This window comes from Dysidea avara, chromosome 6 (genome assembly GCF_963678975.1).
Source record: "Dysidea avara chromosome 6, odDysAvar1.4, whole genome shotgun sequence".
Classification (NCBI taxonomy): Eukaryota; Metazoa; Porifera; class Demospongiae; order Dictyoceratida; family Dysideidae; genus Dysidea; species Dysidea avara.
Window position 1 is genome coordinate 23,871,033 of NC_089277.1, and position 18,198 is coordinate 23,889,230.

The 18,198-nt window shown below is 38.1% G+C and overlaps 1 protein-coding gene across 6 annotated transcripts; it reads right to left on the reverse strand.

The window, feature by feature from the left end:
• Nucleotides 1–209: 209 nt before the first annotated feature.
• Nucleotides 210–17,493, reverse strand: LOC136257674 (uncharacterized). 6 transcript variants are annotated; one of them, XR_010702102.1, is made up of 4 exons: nucleotides 17,390–17,464; nucleotides 10,916–11,000; nucleotides 6,742–8,676; nucleotides 210–1,859 (listed from the first exon to the last, which is right to left on the reverse strand). XR_010702102.1 is itself a non-coding variant. In XM_066050958.1 (2 exons), exon 2 carries the CDS (start codon nucleotides 1,798–1,800, stop codon nucleotides 322–324), a length of 1,479 nt encoding a protein of 492 aa, XP_065907030.1. In that variant the 5' UTR covers nucleotides 1,801–1,859; nucleotides 6,742–6,869; the 3' UTR covers nucleotides 210–321. The 6 variants fall into 6 exon arrangements, 4 of the variants coding, with proteins under 4 accessions (XP_065907030.1, XP_065907029.1, XP_065907031.1 ...); XR_010702101.1 differs by lacking the exon at nucleotides 10,916–11,000 and having other exon boundaries at nucleotides 17,390–17,493; XM_066050958.1 differs by lacking the exons at nucleotides 10,916–11,000; nucleotides 17,390–17,464 and having other exon boundaries at nucleotides 6,742–6,869.
• Nucleotides 17,494–18,198: the final 705 nt, after the last annotated feature.

The following is an 18,198-nucleotide window of genomic DNA, read 5'->3' on the forward strand; positions in this document are numbered from 1 at the left end:
TCCAGTCAGTAATACAGCTGCACACTAGAGCATTGCACCTTCATAAAGATGTTTTAAACCCAATCACAGTTTAATATCAAAAACTCTTCTGTATGTCCTGAAATCTACATATTGATGTAATGCTTGATAGTCTGTTTGTTTGTTTGTTCACTCACTGAGCCACCTTTAGCGTGATCACTCTAACTAAGGATAATAAAATTGTATATATATCAATTTATGACCTGAACATTTATTTACATTTGTTCACAAGTAATAATATTATTGCAGACACAGATAGTATTCAAAATTACCTATAAATGTAACTGAAATGCACAATCATGACTATGAAGAGCATAGATACTTTACAGAGTCACGGTGTCGCTGTTTCATATTATACACTATTGTCATTTGAAATTTTGAGTGTCCACCGATAACTACAAGACTCCTAGCATTGATGGCTATAGTTCTTTGTAATGCTCCTACATATCCACTGTCCAGTACTCCATTAGTAGCTTGTATGAAGTCATTCTCATAAGACTCAATGGATTTATTGCCATACACAATGTGTAAAACTTTTTGAAACAACTTCTTCCCTTCTCCAGTATAACTTCCATGATTGTCAAAGTCAAATTTATTGGCCAGCACCGTGTCCCCAAATCTACCCATGTCAATAGCTAAGAAAGCTGTATGGCCAGAACTATTAGGTATAGACTTTAAATGCTTATCCAACTCATCTGCGCACTTATTGAAATAAACATTGTTACCTTGTATAGTTCGCGTACCCGAAGGTTTTACTCTAAACACTACAGCATTATAGTGACCAAAATCACTGCCAATAACTTGTCTGACATATTGTTTACTGTCCATTAGCACTTTCTTGCTGGGGTGAATCATGCTTAGGAGAATATCAAGTCCACCTTGTGTGCGTCCAAATATGTTATCTACTAATCCAGTAAATGCTACCCGTCCACTTTCAACACCTCTCCATTCACTAAACCATATTGTAATATCTTGTTTCTTATTTTCTATTTGTAGAGAAGCAGAAAATGTCTCTGGTGATGTTATGTAATCACTAAATGAGATACACACAACCCTGGTGACTTCAAAGTTTAATTTATTAAACAACTTGGAGTGATCATCAAAAAACAATGTCTTCTGTTTAAGACAAGGAGGGTGAGTATTAATTTCTTCATCCAAAAAAGTGCCACCAGTTCCAACATTATAAGAGATTATCACTACAATAATTTTCTTTGTTGAATGTGAACCAAAATTTTTCCAACTTTCTAATGTTGGTACACCTGACTTCTTTGCCCGTTCATTCCAGTAGTCAATATCAATGTAGTCACGAAGTCTTAGTGCACCAGATATTGTGCCATCATCGTGAAGTAGCTCATGTGAGAACTTCAACTCTGACATATGGACAAATGGCTCAACCACTGTGAGACCAACAGAATTGGCCCATCTTTGAAAACAAAACAAGTTAAGAATACCATTAATTTGTTGTTCCCAGTAACTGCTGCACAGTGTATATCTACGTATCTTATCAATTGGTTTATCAGTTGGTGTGGATAGAGTCAGTTTTTGGACACTTGTTGTGGATGGTGAAGATGAAGTGACTTGCTTACTATTAGCTGAAATTAATTGATTATTAATGTTGCTTCTCTGCTCTACAGGAACATGGGTTTGTGCCACTGTGTCTAAACGAAATGATGGCAATTTACTGCTGCTGGTGTTTCTTGGCTTAGTACTGTAATTAATTAGCAAAACTACTAACACAAAGCTTCCCAAGAATGTAGGTAGAATATATTTTTGGTGCTTCATTAATGAAGACAATTGATGCTAATTTAAAGAAAAAATGGAAAGTTGATTAGGGTATTAACCTGAAAGAAACAGTAACAACATTAATTAGTTTTAACACATGACCCTATCTTTAATGAGAATGTATCCCATACATGAAGTGGTACTGTTATTAATAAAGGATGTCTACAATGAATCTATCTCTGCAAAACAACGCAGCAGTGTATAAGCCCACACTTAGTTTTCAATAGTCTAAACCCTGGCCACCACAACACAAAACTCGATCCACAGGCAACTAGTACTCTCTCCCCTAATGAAATGGAAACCTTAAAACCCAAACCACTGCATTATTTCCTACAATTATAGAGCTTAATCTGTAATGAATTCTCTATTAGAGCATGATACTTTTTTTTTTCATGATGGTTGAATTTTAAAAACTTTCATGTTACCATTCATCTCTAGACCCGCCCTGAACAGTGGTGGATCTAGATATTTTAAAAAGGGATTTTTTGTGGTGGATAAGTAATAAACTGTGACTGGGCCTGCAAAAGTACATGTAGGGTATGCATGTGCATGGGGTCTAATGAGGAGCATAAAATTTGAATACTTTTTGAAATTTTCATGATGCATGATCTTTTATATTGTAATGATAATGCTATGTAAGTTTTAGTTGTTATGCAAATTACAGAATGCACAGTTTTATTCCAGTACTGAGATATCATCTGTACATGTACATGTGGTATAGGTGCTAAAACGCAGGCATGGTTTCGAATAATAACACGTCAGAGGACATGGCTACAGAAAATTTGGAATATTGATTAAGGCTATCCAATGCTTTGACTGTGAAACAGTCTAACTGCAGCAAGGTGAAATTTGTAAATCTGACACTGCTGAATTCCTGAGAAATGAATGTATGCAATAATAATTATTATTATTTTCTAAGTATATACAGGGGCGGATCCAGAGTTTGGCAAAGGGGTAGGTACATGTGTGGAGCTGGGGGCAGCTCCCCCAGAAGCTAAAGGCATTTTATATCTTTCAGGACTGAAAATTTTGATGTAGAACAGTTAAATGTGATAATATCTGAATGGACTGCACATGTATTGATCAGAGTTTTAGGGATAATTAAGTGACAGTCATGAACCTAAAGAATGCGAATGAGATACAAAGGATCGCATTTCATTCGCAAAATATTCCTAACAGGCTAAGTGTGCCCATGGGATAGTGCAGCAGATACAAGTGTTCATACCCAGCAACTGTCGAGGATTTTCAATAGCATTGTGTGTGATGACTGTTCTATTAGAATGTTTGACTGACTGCTGCATTAGAGTATCCTGATTAGGTTTTTCTTGGAGCATGTGCCCCCTTCCTGACTGATGTAGTACATACCTGTAGTATAATATTCAAGGTGTCACTGTTGTACTGCTGGAGTTTTTCAACAGAACAGTTTAACAACACACAGTTAATGTGACAAGGTCTGTTTGTTACTTGTACGTGCTACCAACAGGCCATAACCTACTGTACAGTACAGTACTACTTATAGTTACTTACATACATTGTGAGTGCTTCAAGTTTTTTTAATTTTTTTTAAAAATTTATTTATTTATTAATGCTTTACAGCACAAGTGCTGAAGGTCTGTAGGACACCTGGTCCTACAGCCTGTTCTAGCTACTAGACTTTGGCTACTTAAGGTGTGTTTGAAAAGTTGGAGAAAGGAGAAAAACCCATGACTGGACCTAGGTGGCCTCGAACCTGCAGCCATCCGATTTACGCTCGAACGCTTACAGGAGTCTACCAGGTGGTCAGGATGTTTTCTCCTTGATATTTGAGATGGGAGGCCTGGACGCCTGGTTTACCTTGGTAACATCTTGAAATAGATTATAATTATTGTAATGTTGCCTTAGCTACCTATAGTGATCGTCAAGAATATAATGCACAACCTGTTTTGCTTGTTGAAATCAAATCATACCTGCATGTGGGATCATATCCTGCATATCCTGAGGAATGACTATGTTGTTGAGCACATAGCAAGAGTATCCCCCCACAGAGACAGAAACCATCGATACCGATGAATATATAACAAAGTTATGTTACAAAAAGTAACAAAATTAAATAAATAGCTAACTAGTGAGTGAGTCCTCAGACACACAAGACCACGGAAAGGCAATAAAATGCCCCACAAGTGGGTGTGGCAAGAGAAAAAACACAAAAACTAAGTATAAAAAAGAACTAAAGTGGTCAGCATTTAAGGTCTGACCATTCTGGGCAATCTCTTGTCCAAAATATTCATCTTGAAGAAGAGATTGAAGCAGTGGCAGCCAAGTCAAAAATGTGTCTGCAGGAAGATTTAGCAATCTTCATCTCACTTTGAACAAGTTAACACAGTTCTGAAACGATGACAAAGATGATGGCAAGTAGTGACTTAAACGCTTAGTTCAATTGTATCATAAAAACAACTAGACGGTCGAATGCTTCTGGTACTCTCTCTTCCCTTGTTTTCTATCCCTAGCAGAGTTGAGATTGCTCTACTGAGTCTAAGAGGCATGTTAATTCTAACAAGGCTATTAAGTTGTTTCCTTCATTGTAAAGAACAGTATCATAATGGAGTAGTGAGTAGAGAATGAGGGATTGTTGCTTGTGGAGAGTCACTTGCATGTATACCAGGTAACTCAGCATAAACTGAAACTGCACTTAGTTTTGAAAAGAAATTAGTATAATAAGTTCAGTAGACAAGCAGTGTAGAACTTTGTTATGGCGATATGTGAAGCGGCCCTGTCAGGGACATCCACCCAAACCATGAGCAGTGGTAGGCTGAGTGCATCCACATAGTGTGCACTTTGTCCCATGCCAATGTTTTAAATTGACTGCTGTGGGAAGGGTGTCTGAGTCAGCATGGAGAATAAATGAGAATTGACCTGGGTTGCATCCAAGCAACAATCTGTTCCAGGTAACCAGGTTCCACAGCAAGATTCAAGAGTCACAGAAATTTTTAATTTACCTTGGACAGATAGTGTATTCAAACAGTTATCATAATAATGAGCATTCATCAACTGCTGTTAATTTCTTTGCCTGCAAAATTAATAAAGGTGACGAGCCATTGGAAGGGATATTAATTGTGAACGTGCTTTAGACAAATGGAATAGTTAGCTCTGTTTGCAAATAAGCATTCCCCAAACATAATTGCAAACCCAGTTCCTGAAGTTAGTGATCACTGGAGGCACTACAGGATAGGAGGCTTATTGCCTGTCTTGATTCATGGGAAATGCTAGGGCAGCCCACACCATGATAGTAAAGGATGGCATGGGTAGCACTTCTTGGAAGTTTCAACCATTTCTTAAGATGACGAACAATTATGTTTTCCTTTTTAGTAATGGCCCCTTTAGTGACAGCATCAACTGACAGATGGAAGCGAAGGAGAGAAACAATGTAATTGCGGTAGAGCCAGAGCTTGTACTCACCAGAGATAGGGTAACACATCAGTAGCAGATAATAGTTGAGATAGTAAGTTACACATTTTCTTATTAGCAGCAGATTTGGTGGCACTTAAAAGAGACTTTCCTAAAAACTTGGTACCACTCTCAGTCATAGACATAGAATTGTGATCCCCCCAGATAGCTGGATCCCTCTTTCACTCTGGTGATTACCATCACAAAAATATAACATACAGTATGATACACACTTTGAGGGCTTGAAATAAAGATCTAATTCAATAGCCTTTTGATCCACTTGCTGCAGTACCCTAATGTGTGTCTCTTAAGTAGTCAGAAATTAATGCCGCATCATCAGCATAAGCCTTGATTAAGTGTTCTGAGGATTGATATATATATATATATATATATATATTTGTTAATGTACAAACTCAATCATGAGTATATTCGTACATATGTAGTTAGTTACTTATTTACAAATTTATATAATTGTTAAATAAATCAAGAGATGGAGCTTGGATAATATGATAATCTAGTTGGTTCCATAATTTTATTGTAAAAGGAAAGAAGGAGTTCATATAAGCATCTACCCTTGTTGGCAACTGCAGAAATCTTTGATGGTGACCTCTAGTTGTGGTGTTGCTTGGTCTAAACCGTTGGTGCACATTAATATCTACCATGTCATTAATTATTTTATATATACATTAGTGAGGCTCTCAAATTATTTCTTCGCTTCTCCAATGTGTGCCATTGTAAACTGTTCAACATTTCTGTCACACTAGCTGTTCTATTATAGTTATTCATCACAAACCTTGCTGATAATACTTGGGCAAAGGATTCTTTTTAGATTTAGTGGTATTTGGGTTGATAGGTACAAAACGGTTTGCTCTATAAGAGCATAGGAGCCATTCAACCGAGTGTAAATTGATGGTTTCAGAAGTGGTAATCTCTGAAGAATCATCATAACTGTACATCAAGAGTATCCACGGCCCCAGTAGCTAATTGCAGAGATGCCACCCTTCTCAACAATTTTAGGAGTGAGACCTTAAACACTACCAGCAATGTGGACTAGACTCACTCCAGAATTTTTGGTAGCGAAGACCAAAAAAAAAAAAAAAAAAAAAAGTCGCTGCGTGCTCAAAGTACATAAAACAAGCACAGAGCTGTCCAATTTTAAGCACAGAGCTAATCATGGAGCAGATCAGGCCTAGTGAGGCGTGAGAACTAAGCTGAAAGAGTGAGAAACAGAGGGTTAGGCGTGAGAGCGTGAGATTACTAGCCAAAGCGTGAGACTTACGCCTATAATGCGTGAGAGTTGGCATGTCTGTAATTGGGGGATATCCTTACTAATGTGCAGTTATTGTTCTCATCAAAGAATAGCTCGGGATATGATCCCACAGGTATGACTTAATTTCAGCAACCGTGCACTGAAAATTAAACGAGAGGTTGCATGTGCATGATTAGTATATTGACACTTACAGTACTGATTATAATTACCAGCCGCTCACAACAATCACGTGTTGCAGACACAATCACCTGGCTTATCGGTCTAATTCTCATTCTCCTCCCACAAATAAGGCGATTCTTGGTAGTTAAACCATGTTCATGATCGGAGCAAAAGCCACACCCTCGTCTACACAGAAATGCCCTCAATAGATTAAATAATGCGCCGTGCGCAAGCAATGATACACGTCTGGTTCAACGCCCATGTCTGATAAGAAGCCAGGCACAACAGAATAATGTGTTTTACAGTAATAGTACATATACTCGCTCATAACTACAGAGTAGCAGAGTTAAATAGCTTCAGGTTTGATAATGAAAATTAGATATGTCTTTAAAAACAAAATTGTGTGGTCTTTCAAGGTCATAAAATTGATGTTTCACAAATCCAGTCATAAATGCTGTAAAAGGAAGAAGACAATCATATTTAAAATACCAGTGCAATAATGATATGGTTATAAATATAGACAATAAAAATGGGCAAGTTACACTATTAAGTGTAAGATCCATAGCATATTAACTTGACAGAGTCCCTGTGTCGTTTCGACAAATTCTGAATAATGATCTTCTGAAAATTTGAGTGCCCACCAACAACTACAAGACTTCTGGCATTCATGGCTATTGTCTTTTGTACGGCTCCAATGTACCCACTATCCATTACTCCATCTGTGGCCCGCACAAAATCATCATCATAACTGCTAATAGATTTGTTTCCATACACCAAATTTAAAAATCGTTGAAATAATTTAATTCCATTTCCAGTGTATGCACCTTGTGAATTGTAGTCAAAAGTATCAGCTCGTACCATGTCTCCAAATTTACCCATGTCAATAGCTAGGAATGATTTACGATGACTAGTAGAATTTTGAGCCACAGTTTTCAAATGGTTTTCTAGTAGCCCTGCACAGGTGCTATAGTACTCAACATTTTGTTCTACAGTGTAGTCATAATCAGGTTTTACTCTTATAACCACTGCATCATACTGATCAAATTCTACACCGAGGACTTGGTGTACGTATCTTTTACTATCAGATAAAAGTCTTTTACTGGAGCGTATCATGGTTAGTAAGTTATCTTGCCCACCCTGGGTACGTCCAAATTTGTTTTGTCCTAATCCGACAAAAGATATCCTACCATTTTCAACACCACGCCACTCTGTAAACCACACTGTAACATCTTCTTTACCGTCAATCTGGAGGCCGGCATTAAAAGTTTCTGGAGTCATTATGTGCTCAAAAAATGAAAAGCAGACAACCCGAACGGCTTCAAAATGAAGTATACGAAAAAGTTTGGCATGCTTTTCAAAAAACCATGTCTTCCATTTTAAGCAGTTGGGATGGCTCAGAATTTCATCATTTACATAAGTGCCACCAGCACCAAAGTGTGACATTATTACAACAATAATTTTCTTTGTTGAATGTAGAATAAAATTTTCCCAAGTTTCTAAAGGTGGGACATCCCACTCACTGGCCCTTTCATTCCAATAATCTATATCAACATAATCATGGAGTTTTAATGTGTTAGACATAGAGTTGTTATACAACACTTCCTCTGGGAACTTCAACTCTGACTGACATGCAAATGGTTCGACAACAGTTAGCCCCACAGAGTGTGCCCACCTTTGCATACAGAGCATGTTAATAACTGCATTAGTCTGTTGTTCCCAATAACTGCTACTGATTGCATATCGGCGAGGCTTTCGTACGATATCTTGTGGAGGAGAATTCAAGTTCACATCACCATTTGCATTTCTGCGAAGTATGCCATTATCATTATTATCATCTGACAGCTCTGCAACACCTTGTGATAACAGTGATGTTGACCACAACAATTCAGCACTTTCATTCTTTTCTGAAGGTTTACAGCAATTGTAGGTGCTGGTGTATACAAAAGATAATAGCAACAAACTTATCACCACAGCAAGGATGACACGAGTTGTCTGTTTCATTGATGAAATCACCACAAGTCAGCCTGCAGAAATATGAAGCAAATTAACTGTGAAATTAATCCTTATGTCTGTTACTGTATGCTACAAAGGTTTATGGCTGGAATTTTTACCTATTTGCCTCCAAAATTAATTCCTGCTGCAGGCCCGTAGCCAGGGATTTTGAAAGGGGGGTTCTTTTTGACCAAAAGTGGACCTTTAGTAAAGGTCCAAATATTGTGACTGTTCTATTAGAGTGGTTGACTGCTCTATTAGAGTATCTCGATCTTGCATTGCATTTAATCCATGCAATGAATGAGTTACTCGAAGCGCTTAATTTAGTTTCTTATTAGTGGTATCTAGTAAACTGTAGCTAATGGACTTTTGCTCCTGAAAATTTGGACTTGTATACCAAAAATTGTGGACCTTTTTTCCAAGAGGGCGGTTCTTCCGAACCCCCCGAACCCCCCCTGGCTACGGGCCTGTGCTGTACATACATATATACCTTCACATGATACAGGCTGAATATGACTGATTTATTACAGTCAGCGGCCACTCTAGAGCTGGGGGCACGAGTATTAACAGTGTGGGTTTGCTGTAGTGTAAAATGGATTTCAAGAGGAACAGGTGTGCCCCCCCAGGATTTATACAACATAAAAACTGTTGAAATCAACAATACTGACGCATGAGTCTTAAAACTGGCTTTCACTCATAGGGGGACCCTTATGATTAGAGTACCTTACTGGTCTACATGTATGTCATTGTATGCATAAGAGGTGACCACATTCATAAAATCTGTTCATTTTTATCTAAACATTCCAATAATCAGACAAAATGAAAATAAATAAATAAAATGCAAAAGAGAAGTAGTTGACCATTCAATTAGAACAGTAGACCCTCAGTTATCTGACCCTTGTTTATCCGTACCCTCGTTTATATGAAATTGGTAAATGACTGTTCTATTAGAGCATTTGAGTCCAAGTATACATTCTATTGGAGTAACAGAGCTCTCAATGTATGGGCTTCATTATCCAAACAATGCACTTATCCGAACACTTTTACCATTGCCTGAGACATGCTGGGGTTTGGATAACTGAGGGTCTACTGTAATTGAACATGGCTTTGCATCATAATATGGTGGTACTGCGTAGTACGGAACTTCATAAGCAAAATACTGTGTGAAATGCTGTACTCTAGTTTAAAATTCCTAATTTCTTCTTATACCATATCTAGAGAGAAATTTTGGTGGGGGAAAACTTAGGTGATTTGATACAAATTTGCCAAAGTTTAACCCACCAATTACTCGTAGCACATGAAAATAGCATCCTTATAGTTCAAGATTGAGCTTCAATTTGCTAGTGTTTGTTTCTTCTAATGCAAGTTCGCTGGCTATTTGCCAAAGTTTCCCTCTATACGGAACTTGTTTGTTAATTTTTTTTGTCAATAGACGATATGCACACTCTATTACCCGAACGAAAAATGATCAATTAAGCGTAGACAGCGCAAAACTCGACAGTAACTTAAAAGCGGAAGTCCCATACAAAAGTATGGGAAGCAAATGCGGCTCGAGCAATAACTCACCACTCGAGCTAAGGACAGGCGATCTCGCTTGCCATACACTTCTTTTCGTTCGAGTAATAGAGTGTGCATATCGTCTATTCATGACCACTATTAAAGCTAGCTACCATCACATATGTAATACAATAATACAATTCTAGTTTTAATCATATTCATGAGTGATATCATGGTCTACAGCAATCATGAATCTAATAATTATATTCATAAAAGCACAAGAGCTGTCCACTTACATTCCAGCTACACCTATACTACTGATGTGCACCAACGGCACCAACATCTGACATAGACATGAGACTAACTCACTTACAACAGCAGTATACTTCATACATACGCTTTGTGCCTATCATTCCACAAGCAGTCCATTTCCTGGTGGTAGGCAACATCTCACTAACTACCTGCATGTGTATTCCAATATGTTGGTGCAATAACATTGTGAAACATGCATACCCAGATATCAAAGCCGTACTGTGCTGTGGCCTCTATAGTATATGGAAGGATAAGTAAGACAATATTGTATGGCTATCCATATGTAGCTGTAGCCACTTTTCTGCTACACTTGACTAAACACTATATAGGGTGCACCGATACATTAATCAGAATATTGGTTAATACTTTATCGGCCACTATTTGCTTATATCGGTATTGGATGAATGACTACCAATATAACTGCTATTGATTATGTGATAATAATACTGTAGTATTGTTTACCTTTCACCCGTGTATATTCTCTCAACAGGCAGCTAGCTACATCAAGAAGAAATCCACCAGAGATTCCACAACAGCCTGGGCATGGCTTATAAATACACACGCATCAATTATATTTTTATATAATAACAAACTTGTGTCGACAAACTATAAGTTCACTATCTGTATTCATTACTAGTATACTCAAAATTCCAAGGTAAGTTTACTAATAAAACGTCTGCCAGTCATCCTACCAATCAATGTCTAGTTCTATTTAAAGCCATACACTGCTCACATGAACTGGCAATTGTGTTTCCACGCCAGACGGTTAGCCACCCCCTTCATATTATTGGCAGTCTCAGGGGTGTTTGTGATGAGAAGAGGGGGAGGCTAACCCCAAAGAATGCAGCAACACTACTATTTGTTAAGAACTAATAATTTTGATGTACATCACCATTAGCAACATATTAGCTTATTTCATACTCCAAATATCTTGTGCTAATGAAGCAATATATTTGTTGATTTGATATTTAACACAATGATGTGTAGATATATATGCAATATAAATAGTTGAGTATCAGTATCGACTATTGGTATAGGCCCTTATCTGCTACATTTTAACGACTATTGGTATATCGGCAAAATCCTGTATTGCTGCACACATCAGGCAGGTGGTAGAAAATTATGTTGAATAAATTTTTTAATTCTGTAGCAACTTGACAAAATGTTTTGAAGGCACTTTTGGGCTAGATTTTACCCAACCAACACTGTCATGTCGTCATGAGGGGAAAATGAGGCAAGTTTTTGGGTGACATTTTATCACGGGCCATGCCTACTCCTTCGTAATGATCAGTTTCATTATAGAGGACTTGCACGTGTGACGACATGGGTTAGCAAGTTGTCAAGCGGTCATGTTTTGGGACAACTTTCTATGGCGCACATTGGGTCAGAGCGAAGGTAATAACATACATTTACTAAGGGCTAGATATAGTGACACTGGAAAGCAGGGCTAGGTTCGAAATAGAATTCCTCAACATTGGCTACGTGAAACAGGTGGCCAATTAGTTTTTGATGAATTGCTCACCAATTCTAGCTTCTTCACTGTTTCTAATGAGCTGGATGCTATTTACTCAACAGAACTATACACATCCGCTTCACTATAGACGATTACAAACAGTAAGAAGGCGATTTTCAGTCATCACGTTGTCCCAAAACATGACCAACAGCTGCGGTTGCTTAGCAATTACGATGAATTATGCAGACATGGGGTCAAGTACATTTAAAAGTACTTAAGTAAAGTACTTTTGAATTTTCCAAGTACAAGTACAAGTACTCCTGCAGCAATCAAGATAGTACTTAAGTAAAGTACAAGTACATGCTGGAAGACTTAAGTAAAGTACTTTTGAATTTTCCAAGTACAAGTACAAGTACTCCTGCAGCAATCAAGATAGTACTTAAGTAAAGTACAAGTACATGCTGGAAGTACTTAAGTAAAGTACAAGTACATTTTGCTGTAGTAAAATATACACTGTATTCAGTGTATCGTAGTATGTAAGTGTGCCTAGAGGGGTTGATACTTTCAGGTTTTTGTCAACCATTCTCTCTCTTAAACTCTTAAAATGCACTGCCTTGAACAGCAGCATTGTTTTTGTTTGCTAGAAAGCTATGACATCATTAATCGTGGCAACATGATACATAGTATGGTTGGGAAGGTAGTAGAAGAATCGCAAGTAGTTGTAAATTGCACATTCATACAATTTTGTCATTCTCATTGTACACCCACTGTGTACAAACTACGTACAGTGTTTGCAGTACTTACAAGTACTTAAAAGTACTTTAAGTACTCAAGTACATACAAGTACTTAGTACTTAGTAAAGTACTTGAGTATAAGTACAAGTACATTGGGAAAATTAAGAAAGTATTTAAGTAAAGTACAAGTACTTTCAAATTTGTACTTAAGTGTACTTAAGTATAAGTACTCATGTACTTGGCCCCATGTCTGGAATTATGTCACCCTGCAAGTCCTCTATAGCACTGTAACCTTGTTCAGTAGTAGTCTATCAAGTACAAGAGACTCACTTGAGATTAGCAATGAAATACCCTAATAAAGCAGTCGCCATAATACCATGTACCATATTCTAATAGAACAGTCATGGCCATACTATAGCTATTCATATACAACAAGTATAAGGAAAAATTAGGATCATACGAGAAAAAGTAAAGAAAAGTGTGAGAAGCACCAATCCAGACACTATGAAAACTTCCATTACAAATGTAGGGAAGCCATCATGCAGTGCTGTCATGAACTGAAACCTTGCGCTGTCAGAGAAGAGATTGGGACACAAAGTAGACCATAGGTAAGTCCATGATGCATGCACTGTATGCACTGTGGCATGCCAAAAGGCACCTGTCAAGCTGAAGAACTTGAAAAACTGTAGCCTTAGCTGCTTTAAATTGTTGGGGTGAGCCTGAGCGAGCCCCACAAATGGCAGTAGTCACTCATACGTCCGACCATTCCTGAGAGTTCACGTAATGAACACGGACAGCCCCACACTGGTAATGCTCAACTCTACGTACGACTGTACATCTGACCATTCCCAAGAGTTTACGTAAGGAACATGGAAAAATGCGCCACATGGCTTAGAATTTGTCACTTCGCTCACAACTTATTCTACAAAGAAGACCGACTTGGAAGAAAGCTGGGAAAGAACAAGACAGGGCGAGGAGGGAACACCGGCTGGTGAATGCCCGAGTGAATGGTAGTCTACGTGTGTCATGTTCACGAAAACTTCCCATACGAAAAAGGCTGCATTTGCACCACTTGGCTTAGAATTTGTCACGTGGGTTACAACTTCTTATCTACATAGACATGGACAAAGAAGACCATCTTTGTTGTATTGAATACCTGACCATGGAAGACCACATAATGCATTGTCACCACCCCTCCTGCATGATTCTCACAAGTTGAGGTGCAAGTGTATGCTCCCATATCTATGGCATTAAATCTCATGCCTATAAGCAATGAAGCTTTATACATCCATTAAACAGTCCTAAAATTATAATGTTTAATGAGGATGAATCAGGGTACAGTTTTAAGACATGCATGGCTGCTGAAGTTTCCAAGAGTAGACATCAATGATAAAAGAAGCAGAGTATTTCACTAGAAACTGTTATCTGAGTTTTATGATATGAGCTGGGCCATATGTCCTAAAGTGATAACATGATATACTACAAGATGAAATATAGGAGATACACAATACAGGAGATACAATGCAGGTGATACACAATACTGTATGCAAGCCAACAAAGGGAGACAGCCAAGCTGTCCATAAGCCAGGAGACTGCAAGGTGAAGGCAAAATGTACAATACAAGAAAACATTAAAACATACCATCAAGAGTTAATAATAAGAGAGGAGAGTGTCTAATGCCGTATAGTCCTGTAACAGATGATTGCGTAGAAGTTAAACGGCTTCTTTTCTACGTAACGTACAGACTGGCTAGTAAATTTTCGCATTTAACCACAAAGACTATCCCAGACACAAGGGCGTGCGTTCAACTCGATGTTCAAGTTCACCACGAAGAGCATCGCTCTGTTGCGTAAAGAAGCGTGGCTGTTAACCTCAAAGATAACTCTGGGGAGAGCGTCTGAGAAACCAATAAACACTGAACCAAAGGCAGAGTATCGCTTCAAATTTTCACTGCGTCACCATGTTACCCTACCTTTGAGCATTCTTCAATTGAAGAGCACTGTTCCCTGTACACACAGCTCAGTCTTTAGTTTAGTCTTTGAATATTCTCGAAGATTCATCACGGTGCGGCTAAACTAATTGCGGTAAGGAAACGAACAAATACTAGAAGCCTATACGTTACACGGAAAGGAAGCCGTTTAACTTCTGCGCAATCATCTATTACAGGCCTATACAGCGTTAGACACTCTCCTCCTTATTGTTAACTCTTGATACCATGTTCTTTACATTTACAAACACTAGAGGTAGCCAAGCCAACTAGAGCCTAGCAAGCCAGGTGGAAGTACAAAATACAAACATACTGCTAACTTGAGACTTGGTGTGCCAGCTGGCAACAATCCCAAAAACAAATAATCAGTAGTTTGTTGGTCTAGATCACTGTCTGGTCGTTTAACTGCATTGTAGTGGGTGTCACCTGCTAGCTACTTTGATTGGCATTAAATAGAATGGTCGTATGGTTTCTATCACCTCCACAAAACACACCCATCCATTATACGATTGTCTCTTCATACAACATGGATTCTATTCCTAGTGAGTGCGAAGCCTTACACCTTGTAGTTTTCTTAAACATTATTTATTATTTATTTATTTATTTATTCATTCATTATTAATGACATAATTTTAACCGCATTTCATATTATCTTTAGTACTTGGTTGCATAATTACTACTTCTTACCGTTTAGATCCCAGCTTCATTTCTTTCCAAATGTTTTACTTATATAACAACATCCCTACCTCCATTAGTCTACTCCTCTACATTGAGAGATTCAGTGGTCATATACTGGTCAGAAATACTACACCAGCAGCAAAGGTTGCTTTTATAAGTGAAGGCTGGCCCCTGTTTGTAAACAGCACCCAAAATGCTACATATTAATCTTTACGTTTTTGTTTGCAGGTTGTACGTTTGTTAATTTTACATACATCAAACCCACTGAATGGAAAGTAAGATGTAAACACAAAATTAAGTAATAAATTTCATAGGAGGAAAATTCTACACAGAGGTAAAAATGATTTATTGCTCATACACTCATCGTGATATATCAACATCAAATAACACTGCAGGTTCGCCGCATTTATCAAAAATTACACAACATACAATATGTACATGTATGGTAAGGCCTGTGCAGGATACTAGTCCTGCACCCAGGAGGACTTGCCTGTAATGACTCCTAGTACCTGATTATAGTACACAGGTGATTCAAGGTTTCACTTTGTGGGCATGACCATGTATATGACAGCTGAAGGCTGGCTGTAGTGTGCGTGTGTGCGTGCGTGCGTGCATGTATCACTGCAAGCATACTTCTTTATACAGCCTTATCATTTTAGCTTTATAAGACTTGTGCTTTAGAATCTAGGGTATTTGCAGTAATCAAAATATCGGACGGTATCAAAAGTGGTTGGACTAAAATATTATCACGTTCAGCACTACACTATAGTGGCATATGGGGATACGGTACATGTGTTTTGTAGTTCTATGTGACTTTAAAGGTTAAAGCACACACACAGTAAACACCATCCGAGTGCCAACTATGCCTTAGCAAACCCTACTGTTTTGTTTAGCACTCACTGCAGTTAGAACATTCAACTTTTAAGTGGCATTTCATGCATGCTAACCCTCCTCGGACATGTACACTTTTTTGAGCACCGTATGCGTAGATATGTACCAGTAATCCACCACAATCCCATCATATGCACGTGCTCAAGGACAGTACAATAAGTAGACAGATCACTGGGACTAAACACTTCGCACACATAAGAGGTAGCTACCATGAGTGGTTCATTACACTCATATTCAACCAGGATCACAATCAAACCTAGCAATCAAGAGGTTAATTTGTACTGAATCAAGTGATCAAGAAGTACCCAAAAGAGGCAATAAAGTGTGTGTCTTAGACAATTAACCTAAACAAAATACTTTTGTATTACGCTGTCAAAAGATCACGGTTCTTTTTCAGGTGAAATCAAGGGATCAAGATTTTAGGTGATCAAAAATCATTATGGTCACTGATGGTTCTACAGGGCTATTGCAAGGAGGTGTCACATAGGTACACAGTATAGATTGATTTGTGACCACGATTAAAGTCTTGACTGGGCAAAGTTTCATCTTGACCTGTGACTTCAAGCATCTTGACCTGTGACTTCAAGCATTTATCAATGTTTGACCTATGACTTAAGTGTTTTCTCTCATTGTTTATTTTCATATTTTCCAATGTGCGCTAGTGCCTTAACATAGTTTAATATTTTCTTCGTGCAAGCTTCTATAACTATGAAAGAAACATCACAAGGGGGTGTCATGTAGGTACGTGCTGTAGGCAGATCTGTGACCACAGTCAAAGTCTTGACTGGCCAAGATTTTGCTTTGACCTGCGACTAAGAGCCTTTTTCAATCTTTGACCAGTGGCTTGGTGACAATAATTCAGTACTTTTCGATCGTGGGTTGAAAACTTTTACCTGACAGTTGACTTAGCATGATTTTGGTGGCCTTTACCTTGACCACAGTCACAGATCTACCTAGTGAGTGCCTGTGTGTCACCCCCTTGCATCATTACAAGTAGATCCCCTTATAATGGTTGTGCCTACCCCTTTGATACACAACAAAGACAAATCTAGTAAAGATGAACCTTAAGACGACACGCCAAACACCCTTCATGGGATTATAATATTATTCTTATTAATGCCCATTGTGCTGTGCGTGTACAAGACTACTTGTGCGCAGACAACACACACTATAACAATACGGTGCAACTTACCTTAAGACAAACACGCTCTATTCTTGTCATAAACATAGCTTAGCACTCGTAGCCTTCATGATCGGAACACAAGACACAAGGCGCTTTATACACAAGCGCGTCCAGTAAGATTTTAAGTGGTCCTCGTAGTGGTTTGTGTTCAACGCAAGAATCAATAGATTATGATGCAAGCATAGATAATAGACAGAAGTTAAATGAAGCATGTATATTAAATCCCTCCAGCGGGCTGTCCAAAAAAAATGCAGACAGAAGGTTATTAAAAGTCGAGATAAAAGTGAACTCCGGAGGTACGCTTGGAACCGAAGATGAAAAATTTAATTCCAGCATCACGAAAGTTATTGAGAATCACTAGGAAATGAAAATATTTGGGAACAGTAGGTACACACTTATGAAGGTGCCGCAGCTAACAAAGATCAGATTCTTTTTTCAGTGTACAGATACAAACAAACATATTGTAGAGTAGATGCTGCATATATGAGACACCAAAATGCAACCACATGCTATTCCAGAAGGAAATAGTTGTTGACCTCCAAAGTTTTGGTGCGTTTAGTGTATCTACCCTAATATCTTTGGGTGGTATTTAATCATAATAATTATTGTTTAGAGCAGCAAAGTAGACAGTAGAGCATGGCATGGTCAATGACCAATTATGGGACTTTGGATGGGTTATGAGACACCCGCATTCAACACTTCGTAAAAACAAAAGTACTGAAATCACCCAAAGCATTGAAACTTGGGATGTAGTTACAGTCACTATTGCTCTATTTATTGGTGTAGTAAATTTTTCAAAATCATGGTATACCAGCAAG